We start from the raw sequence: 14,212 nt of genomic DNA, 5'->3' as shown, positions 1-14,212 counted from the left end.
ATAACAGCAGAGTGGTTATGACAAAGACTGTATGACAGGTAAATCTAAAATATTTATTCTCTGTATCTACAGAAAATGTTTGCTGACTCCTGATATAGATTGTAAATGAAATGTCAGCAGAATACATGTGCATTTTTTCTTTTTTTATTGCTAGAATGGGTTGTATGAAATGGGATCAAGGAACTGCTAATTGTTGGGACCAACGTCTCCTCCATACAGGGCTAGAAATCTTGGCACGGTGTCACGTCAAAGGTGAAAAACAACGAATGAAGTTCATTTTGTTGAGGTTTAAGAAATGTCTTTTCTAGGGCATTTTAAGGTGTATCTAATCTTTGGGTTGTAGAAAATGACAATGGTTTTCAAAATAGTTGGAAAGAATGCTTTAATCTGTTATGTTCACTAGCATTTTATAATAATTTCAGAACTATCATCTAATATATAAAGTATCATAAAAGACTGTATATTGGATTGCAGTAAAAAGTTTTGAGTCCATCTATTAACGTTTATTTTTCTAGTTATTGTGGATTTCATGCTCAGAAAACTATTGGTAAAACATATGATCATTTAAGTCACATTACCTCACAAATTTTGGCCAGCTTATTTTTCATAGACCCATGTTGGGTTTACTCCTTCACCTGATTTTGGTTTCCACGGACATTAAAAGAGACACTACAGAGTTTCTCTATAATTTGCCCTGTTTAATGAGTGTCTCCATCACGAATGATGGAAAAGTATATAAGGAAGTTAGTACGTTCACTTTGAACCATGACTGAGTTACCTGGTACTGGACTTGCCTTCCTGTCACAAAAGAGTAAGAAACTAGAAAAACTACTTAAAGCAACTGTTTTCAGGCATTGATAAACAGGCAGCACATGACTGATCCATGAGAGCAAAACACACAGGTGAACTCCATAATCAGGAAGGAGAAACTTAAGTAAAGGGGTGGCCTTGCTGAGTTGAGGAGGAAATTATCAGAGTTCAAGGTTGTTGGAATGGCTGAAATTTTGTAGGCTAGAATATCTGAGTTCTCTCTCTCTCTCTGTGTATGTGTGTGTGTGTGCGTGTGTGTGTGTCTGTGTGTGCGAGAGAGAGAGAGACCGAGAGACAGAGAGAGAGGAGAGCTAAAGAGACAGAGGAGAAAGGTGGGGGGAGGGAGCGAGAGAGAGAGAGAGAGAGAGAGAGAGAGAGAGAGAGAGAGAGAGAGAGAAGGGGGTAATACTAAAAGCCTGTATGGAAATTCACTGGCGATACAGATGTGCCAAGCGAGACCTTGCAAGACTTAGCAGAGCTTGCCTGCTGTAGGTGGAAGGCTGAAGAGTGATACTAAAGGTCATGCAGTGCTGGAAGACATTAGATTTCCAGCCCAGCAGTGCAGCAACTTCACTAATACCTTGAGCACTTAATTGAGATCCAGAACCAAGTCTTAGGAGAAAGAATCACACAAAAGAGTAAGGGGAATATGCTAGGACTAAATTTAAAACCAAATAAGACTCATACTGAAAATGAATAATACCAAATTTGACATGACCCAAAGAATCCACCACTAATTAAGCTGCATGCCACACAAAACATAATATCGTTTAAACAAGCCAACATAATCCAGATTCCCTATAATTATCACCTACAAATGTCCAGCATACAATTAAATTTTATCAGATATCCACAGAGACAGATGTGAATAAGAGAACATGCAGTCTATTAAAAAAGTCTGTGAGATGATCCAGATGTTGGGATTAGCAGAAAAAAAAATTAATCTAGCTTTTATAAATACTTTCAAGGACTTAAAGGAATAGAGTCATAATAAACAGGGGATATCAGCATATAAATGAAAACCTTTTTTTAAAAAAGACGTATTTCAAGAACTAAGAAGTATAGAATTTGAATTTAAAAATTCACAATATGGGCTTATCAGTAGATTGGACACTGCAAAAACAACAAAAAGTTAACTTGATGATATAAAAGTATTCAGTCTAAAGCTCAGGTAAAAAATTAATTGAGTCTTGGTACATAGCAATATGCAGTGGTCTTACATACATATAATTGGAGTCCCAGAAGGGGAGCAGAAGCATAATTGCACAGAAAAAAATATTTAAGACAATAATGGCTGAAAATATCTCAAATTATCATAAAAGAAATGGACAAATCTAGGAAACTCAGTGAATGCCAAATAGTCTAATTACAGAGAAAATCACACCTAGACACATTATGGTCAAACTGCAAATAACCAAGTATTGGGAAAGAAAAGTTTTGCAGGCAGTCTGAGAAACATAATACATTACACATGGACAAAAATAATAAAGTGATAGCTGACTTCTCATCAAAAACAAGAAGTTAAAATCATCAGAGGGTTTAAAGTGCTGATGGACAAAAACTGCCAATCCAGAATCCTATATCTAAAGAATCCTTCAAAACTGAAGGCAGAATAGACATTTTCAGATAAATAAAAACAGAAAATTCTACACCAATAGACCTCCACTGTAAGCAATGCTAAAAAAAAATTCTTCAGGATGAAAGATGATGACATACCAGATGGAAACTGAAATCTGTAATGTTTTAGTTATTCTTTTGATGTAATATATTTAGTAATTTAAAATAATAATCATTTATTATTTCTCCCTATTCTATAGCTTTGCTTACCTGGATGATTCTCCTGCTCTGGATATTATTGGCTGGGGTCACTCAGGTGGCTGCATTCAGCCGGATGCTTAGCCAGGGCTGGAACTTCCAAACTAGCTTCATTCACATGTCTGGTAGTTCAGCTGTGTGGCTGAAATGGTTGGGATGGTTGGCTGAAATGTTTTTCATTCTTTAGTAATCTACCCTAAACTTACTTATCTGTTGGCCAGCTTTCTAGAGGATAAAAGTAAAGGTGTATGGCTTCTTAGGGGCTAGGCCTAGAATTGGTATGACATCATTTTCACCATGTTTTGTTCATCAAAGTTAAAAGACCAGCCCAGATTCAAGGGGTGGGAACACAGACTTTATTTCTTATTTCTTTTTTTTTTTTTTGAGACAGAATCTCGCTCTGTCACCCAGGCTGGAGTGCAATGGCGCAATCTTGGCTCCCTGCAACCTCCGCTTCTCAAGTTCAAGTGATTCTCCTGCCTCAGCCTCCTGAGTAGCTGGGATTACAGGTATGTGCCACCACGCCCAGCTAAATTTTTTTTTTTTTTTGTATTTTCAGTAGAGACAGGGTTTCACCATGTTGTCCAGGTTGGTCTTGAACTCCTGACCTTGTGATCCACCCGCCCTGACCTCCCAAATTGTTGGGATTACAGACGTGAGCCACCATGCCCAGCTGATTCTATTTCTTAAAGGGAGAAGCAACATGCACATACAAGAATGTGAATACTTTTTGACAGCTATTTTTAAAGATAATTCACCACAAACAGGAAGGAATGAAAAGAACTGGAAATAGCAAAATGTAGGTAAATACACAAAAGGTAATATATACTTTTCTTCTCTTAATTTCTTTGAAATACATATGACTAAGGCAAAAATAACAATGTGCATAGATATGATATATATGACAACAAAGCACAAAGGACTTGGGGAGGTAGTAAGCAGAACTTTACTATTTCAAGGCTCTTTTATTTTACATGAAGTATCATAATTTTAACTCTAAGGCTGTGATAAGTTAAGAATGTATATCATAATTCTCAGAAACACTGTAAAGCAATAATGCAAAAAGATACAGTTAAAGCCAACAGAGGAATTAAGATGAAATACAAAAACATTAATTAACCCAAAAGAAAGCAGGAAGTAAAGAACAAAGGAACACAAAACTAAATGGGACAAATCGAAAACAAATAGCAAAATGATAGACAAACTCAACTATCTGTTGTCTATAAGAGAAGCACATTAAATTAAAAAAACACAGCTTGAAAGTAACAAGTTGGATAAAGATATACCAGTAAACAGTAAGCTAGGAAGGCTGCAGTGGCTATACTAATACCGGATGAATTAGACTTCAAGATAAGGAGTGTTATCAGCAATAAAGACATTTCATAATGATAAAATGGTCAATTCATCAGGAAGACACACGAACCATAAATGTTTATATGCCCAATAACAGAGCTTCAAAAATGCAAAAGAAAAGCTGACAAAACTAAAGTAAGTGGCAAATTCACAGCCATAGTTTAAGTTTTACACTCCTGTATCAATAATTAATAGCAACACTACACACAAAACAATCAATACAATATAGAAGATCTGAAGACAACTATTAACCACCTTAATCACGTTGACATTGATGGACACAATGCTCAATAACTACAGAATACATTTTCTTGTCTAGTGCTCACAGAACATTCACCAAGATAGACTATATTCTGGGCACAGTAAGTCTCAAAAAAATTTTAAAGTATCAAAATTTCAGAGTTTGTTTTCTAACCATGGCAGAAATAAACTGGTAATTTCCAATAAGACTAGTCATAAAAAAGATAGAAGATGCAAATGATCAATGTTTGTGTTTCATTTATCTATTCCTATGTAAGAAATCACTGCAAACTTCAGTGGCTTAAAATAACAACCATTTTATTGCTCACAGTGTTGTGAGTCAGGAATTTGTGTAGGACTCACTGAGAACAGCTCACGTCTGCTCCATGTGGTGTCAACTGGTCTCACTCATGTAGTTGGATTCAGCAAGTGCCTGATTTAGGATACACAGTCTGAGATGAATTTCTTCATGTGTCCGAAACCAAGATGCTGACTGTTGGTTCCATGTGGCCTCTCTTTCCATGTGGTCTTTCATACTCCAAAAGCTCTTTCTTCACGTGGCCACTGTCTCCAGCAGGATAGACTGGTCTTCTTTTTGTAGCTGCTCAGAGTACTGAAACATGAAAAGAAAAAAAAAAGAAAAAGGAAGAAAAAGCTGTGTCTTTGAGGATACAGTCCCTGGGGTGGAATTCTAGCCCATGTATTTTGGTTTTCTCTATATTATTAGCTGAGATATTTTTATTTTTATGCTTTCATGCCACATTCCTTTTTTATTCTCGTTAGCTGTGATATAGGATAGTCTATTTATGATGAGGTCTCTTCAACTGTTTGGCTGTGTGAAGTTTGTTCTTTAATAGATTGCACAAGAAGCGTTCATGGAAATAAAATTCCTTAAATGACAGTTTGCAACTTTAAAAACAACATAATTCATCACCATATTAAGTTGCTCTGTAGCACAAAGTAATTGTAAGAACATCTTTTTCTTAGGACATGTTTTCTTATAGATTGAAATCTAGAAAAGTCTTTGCATGCTTTATGTTTTCATATTTGTCATGCCTTTTTTTTTTTTGAGACATGGTCTTGCTATGTTGCCCAGGATGGAATTGAACTTTTGAGCTCAGCAATCTTCCTGCCTCAGCCTCTGGAGTAGCTGGGACTACAGATGCCTGCCACGGCAACCTTCTCTCCTTCCTTCTTGTTTATGCTATTGGATGTGATCTAGTTGATTTTTTTTTATCTCTTCTCTCCATCACATTTTCTGTCAGAATTGCAGCATGGGAAAGAAAAAGCATAGGTAGGGCACATTAAGTTATTCCCATTGTTTCCTAGTGCTCCTTAGAGGTGTTTGAGAACTTCAAGGAAAATCTGAAAGCTCTTCCTCATTTTCGGGAGAACATAAACTTTTAGCCATGTAAAATCATTTCTGGGCTGGTTTTGGTGAATTTACACCTCAAGCCAATGGGAGAAAAGTAGCCAGACTAAGCCTCTAGACAAGAAAGTAATGATTATGTATGTTATTTTGTGTGTGGTCTCCTGGACTACGCATAATTTATGTTAGCCCTGCCTGTAGAGTTAGAGCACAAGCTTGAGTGAGGACTCAAGAACTAATGACAGAGAGAGCAGCAGAAAGAACTTTTCTTGCAAGTCCTTAACTACTGCATATTGTTTTATGCAGAAGACAACATAGAATCAACTATTTGTAGCATTTTAAGGAATCCATGTACAAAATTTTTTTTGACAGGGTCTCATTCTGTCGCCCAGGCTGGAGTGCAGTAGCGTGATCACAGCTCACTGCAGCCTCGACCTCCCTGGGCTCAGGTGATCCTCCCACCTCATCCTCCCGAGTAGCTGGGACTAGAGGCATGCATCATCACCCCAGCTTATTTTATTTTATTTTTATTTTGTAGGGACGGGGTTTCATCATGTTGACTAGGCTGGTTTCGAACTCCTGAGCTCAAACTTTCCGCCTGCCTCGGCCTCCCAAAGGGCTGGGATTACAGGCATGAGCCACCGCGCCCGGCCTCAAACTCTTACTAGACCCTTTAATTTCCTCTCCGATACTCCGATTCTACTCAAACTGTTCACCTACACAGAGGAAACTCAGTGATTCCTGGGGGAGCCTATGCTATATTTGTGCATCCTCATTTGTGGACAAAATTCTTTCTTGCTGTGACTTGAAAGCAGCCTCCCTTTACCTTTCACTTATTAGTCCCAGTTCTGTTCTCTGCTGCTAAGAAAAAGGGTCTGATCCTTCTTTCACGGATCAGCCCTCCAAATATTGGAGAAGCACACTGCGTTTCCACGGGCCTGCAGTCCTTTTCCGGGATCATCTTCCCTAGAACCCCTCAACTGTCTCTCATTTCACACGGTTTAACCATCTTACCTTTGACCCATATTTCATTTGTTTGTCTCAATGTCCCTCATGAAAGTTGACCCAGACGGGTCAGCAGAACAACTTTTGCTAAGAAGGCAAAGGAAATTCTCGCCCAAATTGTGGAGAAGGCAGTCGAACCAATTAAACCTAAAGCTAAAACTGTAATAGAAAAGAACTTTCAAGCTCGCAATGAAAAGGCTATGCATGGATTTATCTCATCACAGCCACTAGCCACGCCTCCACTCGTGCAGTGCGCCTGCGAGCCGAGCAGAAACCAATGGCCCATCGTAGTGAATTTCTCGGGTAAAGTGACATTCTACGCTTTTGAATGCTCCCTTCGCCCAGCCGCCAACCCCTCGCCCCAATTTCCATTTTAAATGAAAGTCTCCCACTTCCTAGCTGAGACAGACAAAAATAAAACTCGGGCAAAACCAATCGCAGAGAGGCAGCTCACTGTCACTTCCTGGGTCACTTCCAGAAGTCACTTCCGGGGTCGAGGCGAGGCCAACAATACGCCTGCTGCCGCAGGAGGAGTTACGAGCCGGGCCGCGCGCTGCCTGAATACCTAAACCGGGTTTAGCGCCTGCTCATATAAAGCTCTCCTAACCCGTCTTCCGGTGGGAATTTCTTCACGTGGGCCGGAGTCGGAGACTGAGTTTAGCTTTACTGAGGAGCTCTAAATTTAGGCGGGTAAGTGCCGCAGATATCGCCCGTGGTTCCTGCGTTTAAATGGAACGGGAAGGGGTGTGTCAGGATTCATCCATGTTCTCCTGATATTTCCTCCTAATACCTGAAACCCTTGGGGTCTGAAAACGAGAGAAGGGGATAGAGAAGCCTTGGTTGCCGTGGCAACTGCGGGTCACCAATTTGGGTTTTTGAGGGTTTGGAAAGGGAGGATTTGTGTAACTACTCCTGAAAACACGTGATGGGTCGGATTCAAATTCAGTTGTTACTTATAATTCATACTCCTAGCCACATGCTTTGATTTTAGAAGGTTTACTCTGGGTGTAATGCAGAGATGCAAAATCTGAGCCAGGGTAATTGTTTAGAAAGCTAATGCAGTAATCTAGGCACTGTTTGAAGGGGTCTTGAACTAGAGTAGTGCTGTAGGATTGAAGAGGGGAAATAGGGGAAATTTGGAGGTAGTATCAGGGGCACTAATACTCTATTTCATATGGGGAATGAGGAAGGGGCCCTGAGCATCTTTAGGAGTAAGTCCAAACTCACCTTGGCTTATGATGATTTTTCTAGGTTCGTTTCTCACCTTCCGCACCCCTCCTCCACACACACCTCGAATTCTAGTCATGCCAAGTAGTTTGGTGTTCTATTTCCTAGAATATCGTCCTCACCTTTTTTTGTGATGTTAGGCAGGTTCCGTCATTTCACTAAGCCCCTCAGTTTTTTCAACCTTAACATGGAAGAAAGTAATAGTACCCACCTCAGGATTGCTGTGGGGATTAAATTAGATAATTTATACTTCTAGTGCATAGTAAGGGCCTAATAAATATTAGCTGCTACTACTATTCTTATTGTACTTTTCATATTGTTTTGTTATTATACGTTTTGCTGTTTCTTCGTCTAGACTTGAGATTTTTTAAATTAGAGGGGCAGTATCTTATTTATCTTTACATGGACTTGAAACATTAGTGGTTCGGTCTTTAATGGATCATTCATTTTGGCTGTTGCTGACATAGTTAAATTCATTTTTTACTTTAAAAGAGCTGACAGGCATAATGCATTTTGCTAATCAAATTATATTTATTAGATAAAAAGATAGCCGTTTTTCTGTACAACTCAGAAGACTGTGGATTAAGATGTACAGAAAGTAACTGATATCTCATCTTGTAATAGGTATGAGTGATTTCAGTGAAGAATTAAAAGGGCCTGTGACAGATGATGAAGAAGTGGAAACATCTGTGCTCAGTGGTGCAGGAATGCATTTTCCTTGGCTTCAAACATACGTAGAAACTGTGGGTAAGTAAAATAATAACATTGAGCCATTTTAACTTTAATGTAAGAAGGTGGTAAGATTCAATAGGGATACAAAATGAATAACCAGGCTGGTTTAATTTTCAAGAGGAATATGTGGAGGGTTTTTTGGCTAAAAGCCAAAAAAAAATCTTTTTTCTTTTAGAATTCTTTGCCCTTGGATTAATAATAGATAGTCTGTATTATGCTAGATACACATTTTTTCCAGTAATACTTACTGAGCACTTTTATCTCTGGCATTGATTAAATATTGGGGAGTCATAGATGAAGATATGGTCTCTGCCATTGAGGAAAACATGCCTAGGATGTTTTCTTGAAAACATGTTCAAGAAGTTGCTGTTGAATTGCATTGAAATTATTTCGAATAGAATTGATCGTGTAATAGATTTTTTTTTTTTTTGAGACAGAGTCTTGCTCTGTTGCCCACGCTGGAGTGCAGTGGCTAGATCTTGGCTCACTGCAACCTCTGCCTCCCAGGTTCAAGTGATTCTACTCAGCCTCCCGAGTAACTGAGATTACAGGTACCAGCCACCACGCCTGGCTAGTTTTTGTATTTTTAATAGAGACAGGGTTTCACCATGTTGGGCAGGCTGTTCTTGAACTCTTGACCTCAAGTGACCTGCCCACCTCAGCCTCCCAAAGTGGTGGGATTACAGGCGTGAGCCACTGCACCCGGCCTAGATAAAAGAGCATTTTCCCCCATTTTTATCTAATGTAAATGCAAGCATGTTTTTTATGGGATAAAATTTCCCCCATTTTTATCTAATATAAATGCAAGTATGTTTTTCTATGGGATAAATTCCCTATAAGAATATATTTAATATAAGTATAAATAAGCTATTATCTGTATGCTGGCATATTGAGTGGTATAGTCCTGGGATTACATTTGAACCAGCATTTTACTTACTGCCCTTAAATATGTGTTTTTTTGCCCAGCCTTTTCTCCCCTTGACAGAGATTCCTTGGCTCCTAAAATTTCGCTTCCATTTTTTTCTTTTGATCTAAGTATCATCCCATTTAATGATCTCAGTAAATTCTCAATAAATTTTTGTGCTAGGCAGTTTAGGTAGGATGAAACTGAATCTCAAAGACATTAAACTCTTAAGTGGTATCAGGAGTCAAATCCAGGTTTGTCTGATCTCAAAGCTTACACTTTTAACGACTGAGATGCATTTTTTAAAATGAGACAATATATGTAAAGTACCTAGCGTAGTATCTCATGCATAATGAGTGTTGAAAAATAATAGTGCCTTTCCTCTCCTCATTTTATTTTTGCTAGATTAATGCACATGGCTTAAGGCAGATTTGAATGAATGATACTTCAGAGGTAGTGCTACCGCATCCCTGGTAGGGAACAAACTAGTAATTTAAATTTCCTATAGTTAAGTCATACTTGGGTATGTTTCTGTTACCAGTGTTCTATAGAAAGTCTGAGTCAGTCTGCAAGCAGATAGGTTTAAGACCAAAGACCAAAATTTACATGCTTAGGAATATTTTATATGTCATGGATAGCCTGTTAAACCGAAAATACTTTTGGTCTGCAATGAGAAAATACTTGCAATTAATATTGACATTGTGCTGGTAATTAACCATAATAGGAAAACAAAATTGCCTAACAATTGCTCTATTTATTTTTTATGCTGGTAGATATCTTTTGGCATTTTGAAGGGCATGCCCAGCAACCCCCTTAGAATAAAAACTTTGAAGACAGGGCCAGTCTGGATTGAAGCTGTATGATGAGTACCTGCGATAGTGCTTGGGACACAGTGGTGCCCAAAAAATATTTGTTGACAGATTGATAAGTTTCCAGATTCTTTGAGTAGCATATTAGAAGTTAGATTGATGACACTAGTTCTTTATTGTACATCTCTATTCCATGTAAAAATGTGTTTTCCTTGACAATTTTTTTTTTCTTAAAGTCATCAGGATCAAGTAAGACTATCTTTTGCTCATAAAGAGTGAAATGAGAGGAGAACTTTTCTTGAGGTAGCTAGGCTAGGTTGGAAGACAAAAGTATTTTCCAAGCATTTAGGTATAGTTATCTAAAGTCGATTTATAATCTCAGTTGTGAAAGCTTGAGCGATAGAAGGGAGCTTAGCCTGGGAACAGTTCTCTCCTTTAGGTAAATAAAGGATGTTTTAAGGACGAGGTGTTTTGTCAGTTTCCTAGGCTAGCTGGCTGGTATTGCCACTGATGCTGAGCAGCTTTGGTGTAGATCTTATAAAATGCAGCTTCTGATTGAGAGAGCTGGGCATAGTACTCTGTAGTTGCAATGAGATTCCAGGTGATACTTCTGCTGCATGCCAGGACCACATTGAGTAACAAGGGCAGGTCCCCACATGATTTGTATGTACATTCAAAAGTCTGAGAACACTAGTCTAGCACAGTAGTCTTCAAACTTTTAACTTTTGTATCCCCTACTTTTTTCTGAAAAATTGAGCACTACCTTGCATAGTTTTAAGGAATCATCTGAAAAAATTTTATTGTATGTTTAATATTTGCAAGAGATATAATTTCCAGCATGTTGGTATTTTTAAATGACTATATATTACTTTATATGTGATGGAGTCCAAATAGCACAGGAATGGCATAGGGTTTTAATACCTTGCATTATTCATTTAAAAAAAAATTATGAGCAAGCTTTTAATAGATGGACATTTTATGTTCCTTTTTGTTGTACTTCTTGCAATAAAAGTATGTATCAATATTTATACTTTTTTTGTTTATATTCTGTAAGTTTTAAGAATTAAAACTTTTTCTAGGTTGAGACATTGCTATCATTAATAGTTGTACACAGCTGATCAATATGACATGTATTAAAAGTGTTGTTGGCCAGGTGTGGTGGCTCATGCTCATAATCCCAGCACTTTGGGAGGCCAAAAGGAAGGATCACTTGAACCCAGGAGGTCGAGGCTATGGTGAGCTATGATTGTGCTAGTGCGGTCCAGCCTGGGTGACAGAGCAAGACTCTTTTTTTTTTTTTTTTAAATAAAGTTATCTAAAACTTTTCCCCAATTTTTTATGTATTTGTGGGTGACTTTTATGTATTTCTAGAATGAGAAAACATTTAGCATTGATTCTGCTATATTTTTTTAATTGACATAAATTCTGAGAAACCTTAGTCACATAAGTAAGTAGATGGCAGTGAATGGAGTTTAATTATAGCCGTGTATCAGGTCCTGGAATTTTTTCTAAATTATTGATGAAAAATTGCATAATGATTTATTGTAAAAAATTACGTTGTTCTGCAGTTTTGATGAGCAAAGAATTGGGAATTGCCTAACTTGCAAAAGGAGATGTTAGAGTTATTTACTTTTTCAACACCTGTGTTTTCATCTTCAGATAGTATGTAATGATTTTGATTGTGAAGCTTTGACTACGTAGGCACAGCTGTCTAGGAGATTAACTTGTGGAAAGAGTATGTAAGGAAATCAAATATCTGCAAGTTAATTGTTTTAAAAGTATCTTTGTAAAGTACCTGTTGGTCTTTGTGTACTTACTGGGGTACAATTACCCAGCTGGACTAGAGGGGTCTCATAGTTACGTGGGAAGATAAGAAGATGTAGCAATGTAACTAGTCATTCATATAATAGCACTGTATCTCAGCCCAAATGTTCTTAACATTGGGATTGCCAATACTTTAGAGATATAAATGCTAATTTTTGCAACTGTTTTAATCTCATTTGTATATAATATCATTGAGTTACTAGGAATTTGGTCCTTAAAAAATAAAAGCCCACTTGGAGTTTGCAGAACATGGGTAGGTAATAAAGACCATGTTTGCCTAGAATGACCCTGGCATTTTACCCATTCTAAATACCTGGGACTGTGCTTTTGGGGGCCTGTTTGAGAGATTCTCCCCAAATTATTTAGTACAAGGATGAAAGGATGATTGAATCAGATTTAAAGGATCTGGTGACTCTAGTAGCCCCAAAACATCAAATTAGAAATGTTTTTATCTGCTAAAAATAATTAATATAATGTAGAAGGGTTTGTTTCAAGTGAAGCTGGCTTTGGTACTGGGAATGGGCCGGGTCAAGTAATGCCTACTGTTTACTTGTTAAAACTTCTTATCAGAAGTAAGTTTTTTGAATAGTTGAACTGGAGCCACTTGGATAAAAACTCTCTTCTTTTTCGTTTTTATAGCCATTGGAGGGAAAAGGAGGAAGGATTTTGCTCAGACAACAAGTGCTTGTTTAAGTTTTATCCAAGAAGCTCTGCTGAAGCACCAATGGCAGCAAGCTGCAGAATACATGTACAGTTATTTTCAGACCTTGGAAGATTCAGATAGCTACAAAAGGCAGGCTGCACCTGAGGTAAATACAATTTGAGTTTGCTGGAAGAAATGATAGATTCCCAGAAGTTTATGCCTACAGCTTCACCTACAGTAGCTTTTACAGAATCTCAGTGATTTTGCTAAAAGCTACTAAAACTACTTTTGAGTGGAGAGTTTGTATTGGGACCTTTTTTGCACACTTCTTTTTACCTCTTATTTTAAAGGAGACTAAAATGTTCATTCCAATAATTCTTCCTTTTCCCCCCTCTTTATGGATGTTTCCCATCATCATGTAAAAATTTTGTTATTCTATCTTTTTTTTTTTTTTTTGAGACGGAGTCTTGCTCTGTCGCCAGGCTGGAGTGAAGTAGCGCGATCTCGGCTCACTGCAATCTCTTACCTCCTGGGTTCAAGTGATTCCCCTGCCTCAGCCTCCTGAGTAGCTGGGACTACAGGCGTGTACCACCACGCCCGGCTAATTTTTTGTATTTTGGTAGAGACGGGGTTTCACCAGGTTGGCCAGGATGGTCTCAATCTCTTGACTTCGTGATCCGCCTGCCTCGGCCTCCCAAAGTGCTGGGATTACAGGTGTGAGCCACCATGCCCAGCCTATTCTATCTTAAAATCATCTCTTGACCCAAACTTCCCCCATAGACTATGCTTCATTGTTTTACTCTCTTTCAGCAAAACTTTTTGAAAGAGTTCTCTTTTTCCAACTAGCGTGATCCTTTTTTTTTTCATTTTATCAAGACGTTGTTTATACGCCATCACCCACTTAAATTGTACAATTCAATGTATTTTCATACATTTACAGAGTTGTGCAACCAACCATTACCACACTCTAAATTTAGAACCTTTTTTTTCTCCCATGAAACCAAAACCCTGTACCCACTTGCAGTCTTTCCCCATTCCTCCTCACAGCTGCCGGACACTGGCAGCCACTAATCTATTACTTTCTTTTTCTTTTTTTGTTTTGTTTTGAAACAGAGTCTTGCTCTGTCGCCCAGGCTGGAGTGCAGTGGCATGATCTCTGCTCACTGCAACCTCCAGCTCCTGTGTTCAAGTGATTCTTGTACCTCAGCCTCTTGGGTGGCTGGGATTACAGGCATGCACCACCACACCTATCTAGTTTTTTGTATTTTTAGTGGAGACTGGGTTTCACTCTGTTGGCCAGGCAGGTCTTGAACTCCTGGCCTCAAGTGATCTGTCCACCTCGGCCTCCCCAAAGTGCTGGTATTGCAAGCGTGAGCCACTGTGCCCAGCCTAATCTATTTTCTATTCTGGACATTTCATATAAGTGGTTTTGTACAATATGTGGCCTTTTGTAAATGGTTTCTTTCACTTGGCATAATGTT

General features: G+C 38.3%; 2 protein-coding genes across 5 annotated transcripts in view; one reads left to right on the top strand and one right to left on the bottom strand.

The window, feature by feature from the left end:
* MIA3 (MIA SH3 domain ER export factor 3) overlaps positions 1-7,070 on the bottom strand; it is a 76,284-nt gene extending 69,214 nt beyond the window's left edge. The window contains exons 1-2 of the mRNA XM_055379058.2: positions 6,602-7,070; positions 4,582-4,831 (exon numbers count right to left, since the gene is read on the bottom strand). Of these exons, the coding sequence (XP_055235033.2) occupies position 4,582 (1 nt within the window). The 5' untranslated portion in view covers positions 4,583-4,831; positions 6,602-7,070. The remainder of the gene's footprint in view (positions 1-4,581; positions 4,832-6,601) is intronic.
* A 5-nt stretch (positions 7,071-7,075) lies between these two features.
* Positions 7,076-14,212, top strand: part of TAF1A (TATA-box binding protein associated factor, RNA polymerase I subunit A) — a 35,146-nt gene continuing 28,009 nt past the window's right edge. Inside the window, exons 1-3 of one of the 4 annotated variants that reach the window (XM_055379100.2) lie at positions 7,076-7,282; positions 8,444-8,566; positions 12,728-12,897. In XM_055379100.2, the coding sequence (XP_055235075.1) occupies positions 8,446-8,566; positions 12,728-12,897 (291 nt within the window). In that variant the 5' untranslated portion in view covers positions 7,076-7,282; positions 8,444-8,445. Of the gene's footprint in view, positions 7,283-8,443; positions 8,567-12,727; positions 12,898-14,212 lie in introns of those variants that run through there. The other 3 variants (XM_055379103.2, XM_055379113.2, XM_055379108.2) reach the window with 3 other exon arrangements.

The sequence above is a fragment of the Gorilla gorilla genome, chromosome 1 (genome assembly GCF_029281585.2).
Source record: "Gorilla gorilla gorilla isolate KB3781 chromosome 1, NHGRI_mGorGor1-v2.1_pri, whole genome shotgun sequence".
In the NCBI taxonomy this organism is placed as follows: Eukaryota; Metazoa; Chordata; class Mammalia; order Primates; family Hominidae; genus Gorilla; species Gorilla gorilla.
The sequence above is the reverse complement of the archived record's forward strand: the minus strand, read 5'-3'. Positions and strand labels throughout refer to the sequence as shown.